A 10,758-nucleotide genomic window follows, 5' to 3' on the forward strand; every position below is an offset into this window, starting at 1 on the left:
CAGATCACGTCTCGGTCCAAGCCATGTCTTGTTCTCCACCGTGCTCGAGCTCGAGTGCTACGAACCACTGTTTTGTAAGGGTTTTGGTTCCTCGGGGGAGGCTTCCGCCGGAGCAAGAGGGATCTTCAACGGTGATAAGACATATTTTGGTCCCCATATGAGTCATCACTGACGTCACACGCCACGTCTCCACCAATATCAGAATCCGACACCGCACGCCATCAGAACCTTGTGACGCACGTTAAGCCAGGTTCCGTACTGACACACTATGCGATATAACTGTCCCAAGGGCTCGGGGCGGTGCTGTCTGACGCCGCTCAGGCGCTCACCAAGACCCCAGCTCGTCAAAAAAGTCGTCCCATCCCATAAGGGTCAGCAGCCACACCGAATCGAGGCGCAACCAACCCTCGCACAATAATATACAAACCCCTGGCCAACGCCCGGCCAAGGGGGAGAAAAAACTCAATATCAAATACTCCACTAACTTGCTCGTCGGAGGGGCCAAAGTCGGGAAGCACCCGACGAAGGTCATTTTGCAGGAAGACGGATACCCCCGAACAGCGAGCCCCTCAACCCGGGAATTGCCATCCAGCACACGAGGACGCGCTGCCATTCATCCCGGAGTCGGAGAGACGTATCCCACCACAAACGGCGCCCGAGTCGGCAAATTGAGAAATGCTAATCAACATCCTCCCACGAGGGCCCAGTCGACTCTGCCAGCCTGACTCTTACCCGAGTCACTCCGAAACGATCACCCCGGAGCGGCGAGCGTTCCAACCCAAGAGATACCTTCCATCGCACAAAGGAGAGCAGTGAGTTGGCCCAGATCCCGACCAACGCCGACCAACATTTCTTCTCAATGGCACGACCGCATCATCATTCTACTCACCCCATAAGAAGCTCCGAACATTGATCCGTAGATCTAATCGTACTGACTCATTGCCACGATACTTTTGTTTACTGATAAACGGAGAATCAACGATGGCGTCCACCAAAAGTCCAGAGGATCATGACACAGCCCAGCGTACTCTCTCTCTCTCTCTCTCTCTCGCTTTTTCTCTTGGAAACCTTAATTTCCAGTCTTCTTATTGGTTCCTTCTGTGGTGCTTTTGATTTGATACGGGCGGGTGTTGGTGATCTTGTGCAGAATCTAATTTTCAGCCTCCTCCAAAGCGTAAGTTCTGATGCGTGTCTCTGATTTCTTTCCTTTTATTTCGTTTCCCTGTTGTTTTCGTATGTTGGAATTGGGTGTTTTTGGTGGATGCTTCAGAAAGCTCGCATCTAAATATGGCTTTTTGAGCAGAAGGATTTGAGGATTGAGGGGCGCATCATTGTAAGTAGTTCGCCTTTCTTTTGCCCCATTCTTTGACATTGGGGATTAAGGTTATCAGTTCTTGCTTCTGATTTAGGCTTGTTACCTCTGTGAACTTGTAGCATTGCCCTTTTGCACTGGCGCAAGTTGCTAAAACGAAGTATTTCTTTTTTCTTCTTATTTTTGTATTGTAAGCTATGCATATTGATGTATTAAGGAATCTAAGAGTAGTTTGTTGTTCTTCATTTAAGTTTGAATGCATAAATATATAATTTATTAAGGAATTTTGGAAGGAGTATTCTATTCTTCGATTATGTGGAGACTGAGAACTTCTTGTAGCTGAAGCATAGAAGCTTTCTGAGTGTTGCTAAATGCAACTTCATTTGTAGTGTGAATGTTGAGCTTTATCTTGGAGTAATATCCTCCTGGTAATGGGTTTTAGACAGTCCAACTAAATAATCTTTGTACTATCTTAGATTTTTTTTAATCAGTACCAGTGATTTCAATAGGCGTTCGGGCGCTTTCCTAGGCACTCGGGCGAGGCGAGGCGAGGCCCGAGCGCCTCGCTTCACTTCCAGGTGGCGCGCTTCAAAAAGGTGCTGCTTGGGCGCTCGCCCGAGCCTAGGCGTCGGATGCTTCGGGCGAGCGCCTGAGTTAAACCAGGCGACCAAACTAACGTTTTAGGTCTGGTTCGGTCTCCGGTGTTTTAGTTGGTTCAATCGAACCAACTAAAGCACCGATATCAGCTGCCGTTGCCCAATCCTAACCCTGCTCACGTTCACGCTACTGCTGCTGCTGTCGCTGCTCCCGCTGCTCGCTGTCGCTGCCGCTACCGCTGTCATCGCTCTTGCTCCTGCTCCCGCTGCCTCTACCGCTGCTCGCCACTGCCACTGCCGTTGCCACTGTCGTCGCTCACCGCTCTCGCCGTCGCTGCTCACTTTTACCACTGTCGCTGCACCCTCGGTCTTCCCTTACACTCCTCTTCCTTCTCCTCTTTCGAAAGTATACTGTTAATAGTATACTAGTAACAGTAATGTATTTGTATTTATTAGATTAATGATATATTATTTTGATTTTAATATTATATTATATATTTTAATATTTTAGCGTCTCGTTTCGCTCGGGCGAGCGCCTAGCGCCTCGGGCGTTTTTGGACCTTGGCGTCTTTTGACGCCTAACACTTTTTAAATCACTGATCAGTACACATATCACATGAGAAACCTGGGACATTGTTTATTCCCCCCCTTTCAATTGTCATGCTCTTTTGTCAGGCAAACTACTCGTAAGTACGTTGATGTCTGGCTAATGTCTGGCTAATGTATCCTTTCTGCACTTTAATGTTTGATATTGAAGTATAAATTAATGCTTGTTGGTTGTTGTTTTGGGTCCACTGGTTTTCTCTGATTACATTGATGCACTTATATGTGTATGTCTGGCATGCTGTGTTAATCTGCTTTAGCAGTCAACAGATTATTCCACATAGTGAATAATGCAAATCATAATCCTAATGAAAAAAGTTTGCTATTGTCTGCAATATAGGAAAATATATTTATAATGTAACACATTCTCAGGTTACTAAGTGTTGAACGCCTTTCTCACGACTGTTGTGCAGGGTTTTGATGAATACATGAATTTGGTCTAGGATGAAGCTGAAGAACTCAATGTCAAACAGAAAAAAAAGAAAAGCCAGAGAACCATTGGGTTAGTCATGTTATTTGATACTTTTGATTTGTTGCTCTGTGTGTTCTCTGTTCCTTTTTATTTGTCCATTAGACCTATGCTTCTTTATAGGGAGAATTCTGTTGAAAGGTGACAACACAACCTTGATGATGAATACACAACTATAAATCATAGCTTCTCCATATTTTGGAATCATCCAATCCCATGGTGTCTCTGAGATTAGTGTTCTAGTTTACTTTTCAGGGGTAAATGATTGTTTGGATTTGGAATTTTATTAGTGAGACAACCACTTCTTATTCCTACAGCTTATGTGACTGCATCATAACATAATTGGCAGTAGCTTTGCAAGAGATTAACCATGAAAGACTTCATCTTTCTAAGGATCTCATAGTGGCTGTGCTCATGAAGACAGAAAAAGAACATGAGCCTTTGAATCATTTGTTTGGATTTGGAATTTTATTAGTGAGAAAACCACTTCTTATTCCTACAGCTTATGTGACTGCATCATAACATAATTGGCAGTAGCTTTGCAAGAGATTAACCATGAAAGACTTCATCTTTCTAAGGATCTCATAGTGGCTGTGCTCATGAAGACAGAAAAAGAACATGAGCCTTTGAATCATTTGTTTGGATTTGGAATTTTATTAGTGAGACAACCACTTCTTATTCCTACAGCTTATGTGACTGCATCATAACATAATTGGCAGTAGCTTTGCAAGAGATTAACCATGAAAGACTTCATCTTTCTAAGGATCTCATAGTGGCTGTGCTCATGAAGACAGAAAAAGAACATGAGCCTTTGAATCATTTGTTTGGATTTGGAATTTTATTAGTGAGACAACCACTTCTTATTCCTACAGCTTATGTGACTGCATCATAACATAATTGGCAGTAGCTTTGCAAGAGATTAACCATGAAAGACTTCATCTTTCTAAGGATCTCATAGTGGCTGTGCTCATGAAGACAGAAAAAGAACATGAGCCTTTGAATCATTTGTTTGGATTTGGAATTTTATTAGTGAGACAACCACTTCTTATTCCTACAGCTTATGTGACTGCATCATAACATAATTGGCAGTAGCTTTGCAAGAGATTAACCATGAAAGACTTCATCTTTCTAAGGATCTCATAGTGGCTGTGCTCATGAAGACAGAAAAAGAACATGAGCCTTTGAATCATTTGTTTGGATTTGGAATTTTATTAGTGAGACAACCACTTCTTATTCCTACAGCTTATGTGACTGCATCATAACATAATTGGCAGTAGCTTTGCAAGAGATTAACCATGAAAGACTTCATCTTTCTAAGGATCTCATAGTGGCTGTGCTCATGAAGACAGAAAAAGAACATGAGCCTTTGAATCATTTGTTTGGATTTGGAATTTTATTAGTGAGACAACCACTTCTTATTCCTACAGCTTATGTGACTGCATCATAACATAATTGGCAGTAGCTTTGCAAGAGATTAACCATGAAAGACTTCATCTTTCTAAGGATCTCATAGTGGCTGTGCTCATGAAGACAGAAAAAGAACATGAGCCTTTGAATCATTTGTTTGGATTTGGAATTTTATTAGTGAGACAACCACTTCTTATTCCTACAGCTTATGTGACTGCATCATAACATAATTGGCAGTAGCTTTGCAAGAGATTAACCATGAAAGACTTCATCTTTCTAAGGATCTCATAGTGGCTGTGCTCATGAAGACAGAAAAAGAACATGAGCCTTTGAATCATTTGTTTGGATTTGGAATTTTATTAGTGAGACAACCACTTCTTATTCCTACAGCTTATGTGACTGCATCATAACATAATTGGCAGTAGCTTTGCAAGAGATTAACCATGAAAGACTTCATCTTTCTAAGGATCTCATAGTGGCTGTGCTCATGAAGACAGAAAAAGAACATGAGCCTTTGAATCATTTGTTTGGATTTGGAATTTTATTAGTGAGACAACCACTTCTTATTCCTACAGCTTATGTGACTGCATCATAACATAATTGGCAGTAGCTTTGCAAGAGATTAACCATGAAAGACTTCATCTTTCTAAGGATCTCATAGTGGCTGTGCTCATGAAGACAGAAAAAGAACATGAGCCTTTGAATCATTTGTTTGGATTTGGAATTTTATTAGTGAGACAACCACTTCTTATTCCTACAGCTTATGTGACTGCATCATAACATAATTGGCAGTAGCTTTGCAAGAGATTAACCATGAAAGACTTCATCTTTCTAAGGATCTCATAGTGGCTGTGCTCATGAAGACAGAAAAAGAACATGAGCCTTTGAATCATTTGTTTGGATTTGGAATTTTATTAGTGAGACAACCACTTCTTATTCCTACAGCTTATGTGACTGCATCATAACATAATTGGCAGTAGCTTTGCAAGAGATTAACCATGAAAGACTTCATCTTTCTAAGGATCTCATAGTGGCTGTGCTCATGAAGACAGAAAAAGAACATGAGCCTTTGAATCATTTGTTTGGATTTGGAATTTTATTAGTGAGACAACCACTTCTTATTCCTACAGCTTATGTGACTGCATCATAACATAATTGGCAGTAGCTTTGCAAGAGATTAACCATGAAAGACTTCATCTTTCTAAGGATCTCATAGTGGCTGTGCTCATGAAGACAGAAAAAGAACATGAACCTTTGAATCATTTGTTTGGATTTGGAATTTTATTAGTGAGACAACCACTTCTTATTCCTACAGTTTATGATTCCTTTTTGTTCTAGTCATTATTATTTGCAGCTTCCATTGTTCCTACTCCATAAAATCATTCTATCCCTTATTTCTTTTGACTAGTAGAGCATTTAGAGAGTAGATTTATATGTTGTAATGATGTTGTTTGATAAGATGGGGGAGAGAACTGATTTGAGTTGTTCACCAACCATAGGGCTCTCCTGGTGGAGCTGATGAGATCTAAGGTGGTGGTCATATATATATATAGATAGTGATGGGAACATGTTTGCCAGCAAAGTTATTCAATTTGCATATTGTTCACTATTGTGTATGACCATAGAATAGTCCCCAATGAGCTAATTGTGCACAGAATCATATACCCATAAAATGACTTGCACAAAAATCTGTGCCACTGTAATGCAAATCTCGACGATTACACTGCACTCCTAATGTCTTTGGCATCTCTCAACTTGCTTCTCCATGGATGCAGGGAATCATGGAGTCAATAACAGCAGCAGCCATGGATGGTTAAAGCACTTGAGATGAGACCTCCAAATATATTGTGTCTTCTTCTTGTGCTTCCCGTGACAGTGGGAGGAAATATTCCAACTTCGTTGTCGAAAACAAAGATTCATCACAATATATTCCACCGAATATAATGGTTTATCCTCTGGTGCTATTTTTATTATATTTTTAGTGTTTGGGGAGTGGAAATGTTAGAAGAAGAATATTTTGATACCAAAAGAATAATTGAGTGAATCAACAGAAAAAAATAATAATAATTTTGAATTAATGCATATAAGATCTACCTTTTGTCATAAATTTTTTTGGTAGGGGAAATATTTGCACCAATAAAAACGACATAGAGGATAAGACTTGTCTCTTTTTGTTTGCTCGACGTAAATCTGATAGCTATCGACTGTCCTTTTATAGAACTTTGTCGAGCTAGTCGACTAGGATATCACTCGTTTCCATTAACACCTTCATAAATATAAGAAAAATAAATAAAATTATTTGGATTAATTTTTAGGAAACATTTTTTTTGCATTTCTTTGAGAGAATATTTAGTGCATCTCTTATTTTTCATGAAACATCTTAACAAGATAATTAAAGTAATACTTTGGTACCAGTTGGATGAATCAGTTTAATTTCTCAGATTATAGTGTACTATTAATATACTTACATAGAAGTCTTATGTTTGATTATTGTTATTCCTAAATCAATAAGTACACATATTTGAAATCATATATTCATATATTCCTAAATCATTAAGTATATTAGAAAACTCTCGAACTCCCAACGAAGTCTCGATTTTGTCTCCAACCCAACATATGTTTTATGCCTTGATCACTATCATAGTTAATCCTGCATAATTAAAATCTACTTCGATCTAGATAATTATTACAAAGCTTGAATCATGTTGTCCGGCATGTCATTGGTTCATCGACGCTTCGTCCGATTCTTCGACGTATTGTCCACTCTTGTGGCTTATTGTCCAATCGGCAAGTTGACTTTTGCAATTTCGATTTTCTTAGCGTAATTTTCACTATTCTTGGCCTGATGCCCGAACTCATGACTCGAAGTCTTCTGTCAATACGTTGATCGATCATTCGACTCGATGTCCAATCTTCTAGCATGTTTCTCTCCGGCCCAACATGATTATTCCTGCTTTAATTGTCTTTTCTTGATCAAAGCTTCTCGCATCATTTAAAACACAAATAAGATAAACACTATCAATTAGTTTCATCATCAAAATCCGAGATTCAATAGTTTTTAATTAAATTTTGACTTCGTTTATTTCATAAAATAGATTTTTTTATTAGGTTTACAAGATCACCCTACATATTGATCCGTAGAGTAAAAGTACAAACTTCTTAGTGTCGTTTAGAAAATATGAAAAGAGACATCTCACAATAAAAGCGCAAATAGGATTTTTTTTTTGTGTCATCAATTCACCTATAAATCAATCTTTCTTAAATCTTCTTACGTAAATCTTAAAGATTTTTTTCTCTTTAGCCTCTTCTTACGTACCATTTTTTGATTTTTACTAAAGAAGCCTCTTTATATTTGTCATCAAAGTAAGTAATTGAATTTAGCATCGATTAATAAGCATAAAAAAATACTTTTTAACTTGCACATTGTTGAAACAATACCAACTCTAAGAAGAGGGGAAGACAGAATGAGATGAACAACAATCATTGTTGTGCATCAATTACCACTTCCTTCGATGCATGCATCAATTATCGGCTATTCTGATGCATGTACGCTGGATGGCATCCCGGCTTACCGATGACCAATGGTGGATTCCAATACCTCTCCCCTGTCACCATCGAAGTAGTCTTCCCCGTCCTCCACAGGAAAGGAATACATACTCCGCACGGCTGAGCAACACTCGTCTTTCTGCGTGTGTATGTATGCGTGAGAGAGTGAGAGAGAGAGAGAGAGAAGATGGGGGACTGGTCATGCATTATGAGAGTGGTCGACTAGTGTTCTATCCGTGACTCCCTCGCTGACTTCAAACACTCTGCCTCTTTCCTTCTTCTTTTTATGTGTCGTGTTCATTGCTTTGCCTCACCACTTTATGTCATGCCTTTGATTGATACAAGTAGCTTACGTAGGGAATGCAGCTTCATGGTTGCTCTGATCCAACTGGTCCAACGGTTTGTTTGATTTCAAATCGAATCAAAATTACTTACTTTGATTTCTAGTCTTAAAAAATCATAACCCACCTACAACTTGTGTGCAGATGAATCCTCCGCGAAAGGTGTTCTGATATATCCCAACAACGAAAGAACAAAGAAGTCAAAGCTTCAAAGAGGAATGAAGCGTTGAGTTGACTGACTTCAGGGTCGGTAGAAACCATGGAAGCACTACTATGGAGTCATCAACAACATGGAGTTGCAGTGTTGCCTTTTTTTGATTTCCAGCCACCATCATCTGGAGATCCGATTGATTACCGAGGGGGAGCGGGGTGATGATGGGATGGTCGAAGTGGAAACGTAGCTAATAGTATCATATGCTCGGCATTCATGAACATGGGAATCTCGAGCTGCTGCTGCTGCTGCTGCAGCACTCGACATGGAGCATCCGAAGCTGGCTGGCCAAATGATTCATTTCCCTTTTTTCCATCACCTCGTATCATGTTTGTAAAGAGCCATTAATAACCCAACCCATAAGCATTGATGATCGATGCTGTTGTAGAGAGAGATGAAACTCGAGACTTCCATGGTGGCCCCCATGGCAAACATAATGTCAGGGAAGAGGTAGTAGTAATATGCTTGATTCCTACTGTACTCCCTCCCTCCCTTGGTATCAATCAAATCACAAAGGAGAAGAAGAGAGCCCACCACATTTTGTTTACCTCTCACCACACCCCGTTCCTTGAATCATATTGATGTAGCTTTCGAGAGTTGTGTGTTCCTTCCATCTTCGTTTGCTAGTGCGGTCCTCCTCATGGGCTGGGGAGTGTGTGTAGAAGTGGGACCCCCTCCTTGGTTAAGCACACATGCATCATCTAATGGCACCCCACTACGCAACCGCATCCACAAGTATTGATTCCTCGCCAAGCGGAGAGATACTTTTGCGGGAAATCTTGGATAATATGTATATATATATATATATATATATATATATATATATATATATATATATATATATATATATATATATACATTTCCTAGAATGAATGCATCCATCATTCATTCATTATGCTTATGAAAAATAAGTATTTTTCTTTATTTTTATATCATACATAATCTTTGCTTTGCTTACGAGGCTGGTACCATTGATTGATATCTTGAATCTTCAACACACTCATGTTTTGGGTGCATCTTTTGTTAACAATCCAATCGCAAGTACTTCCAACTTATGCAAATGAGTAAGGGTTTTTTAACCCTATGAGATTAATATTTTAGATGTTAAACCTACTTTCTTTTTTTTTTGTATAGCTCAAATCTGAAAACTCTTTAATATTGACATAAAATGCTATAAGCTTAATATAATTTACTTCCGTACAAAACCCACCGTTATAAATATCCCTTCGTTTCCTCGCCATTGTGACACTCCAAGGACAACTTCAACTCTCCTCTCTCTCTCTCTCTCTTGAAGGAGTGAGTACATAGGCAGATGACGAGGCCCGGAGTCGGGTCGAACACAAGCAACACCGCCGCCTCGGCCGTGCCGCACTCGGCATGGCGCTCTCCGGTCACCTACCTCTTCGGCGGGCTGGCGGCGATGCTGGGCCTCGTCGCCTTCGCCCTCCTCATCCTCGCCTGCTCCTATTGGAAGCTGTCCGACTACCTGAGCACCGACGCTGACGGGGGGGAGGCCTCGGGAGACGCCGCGAAGCCTCCGCCCCCGCCCCCGCCCCTCTGCGAGAAGAGCGTCGTCGTCGTCATGGCCGGCGATTGCAAGCCCAGCTTCCTTGCCACTCCCGTCGCCTGGCACGCCGCAGCGAGTGGGAGGAAGATGGAAGCCGCGGTGAGCTCACCCAGGCGTGACGCGATCCCAATCCAACGTGAATTGGACCGCAACAGAGAAGAACGCGGAAACCCGCAGTAGTAGTCTCGTTCTTCTTTGTTTCTTGTACTTTTAGAGGAAAAGAAGGGTCTTAACTATAAATTCATATCACAACAAGTAACAATTTGAGATGTTTGACCCAAAATCAAGAAGAGGGAAAAACTGAGTACGAGGATGAGGAGAAGGGAAGGAAGGCGTAGAAGAATAGAGTAAGACGCGTGTGTCAGCACTCGGTTTCTTGATGAGCTACAAGACACACTTCCCTTCAACGGTTGAGCTCATCAAAAAGCTTTGGAAGTGAGATGATGAGCTCTTGACATTTATGTTTACGTTACAGACTTTGCATGAACAGTGTGCGAGAACAAAAGTCTCATGCAGTTATCTAACCACCAGATAACACGTCGACAAGGGATTCATATATGCCACGCGCAATCGCTCCAAGATCAGGAACGCTCCAGAAATGCCTTTCGGGAAATCTCAAAGCCGACCGTCAAAGATTTTTTTTAAAAAATTAAATATTCTTAATTTGAATAAAGATATCGTTTTAGAGAAAACTTGATTGGTATAA

At 40.6% G+C, this 10,758-nt stretch overlaps 1 protein-coding gene and 1 long non-coding RNA gene across 2 annotated transcripts; both read left to right on the forward strand.

Moving 5' to 3' along the window:
* The first annotated feature begins 645 nt into the window (after positions 1-645).
* Positions 646-6,332, forward strand: LOC135650961 (uncharacterized). Its single transcript, XR_010501683.1, has 5 exons — positions 646-1,024; positions 1,148-1,174; positions 1,271-1,333; positions 2,925-3,013; positions 6,163-6,332. It is a non-coding gene; the product is annotated as an uncharacterized LOC135650961 (long non-coding RNA).
* A 3,388-nt stretch (positions 6,333-9,720) lies between these two features.
* On the forward strand, positions 9,721-10,319 carry LOC104000153 (protein GLUTAMINE DUMPER 2-like). Its single transcript, XM_009422124.3, has one exon. The coding sequence runs from the start codon at positions 9,798-9,800 to the stop codon at positions 10,230-10,232; it is 435 nt and encodes a 144-aa protein (XP_009420399.2). The 5' UTR covers positions 9,721-9,797; the 3' UTR covers positions 10,233-10,319.
* Positions 10,320-10,758: the final 439 nt, after the last annotated feature.

Source organism: Musa acuminata, chromosome BXJ3-10 (genome assembly GCF_036884655.1).
Source record: "Musa acuminata AAA Group cultivar baxijiao chromosome BXJ3-10, Cavendish_Baxijiao_AAA, whole genome shotgun sequence".
Lineage (NCBI taxonomy): Eukaryota > Viridiplantae > Streptophyta > Magnoliopsida > Zingiberales > Musaceae > Musa > Musa acuminata.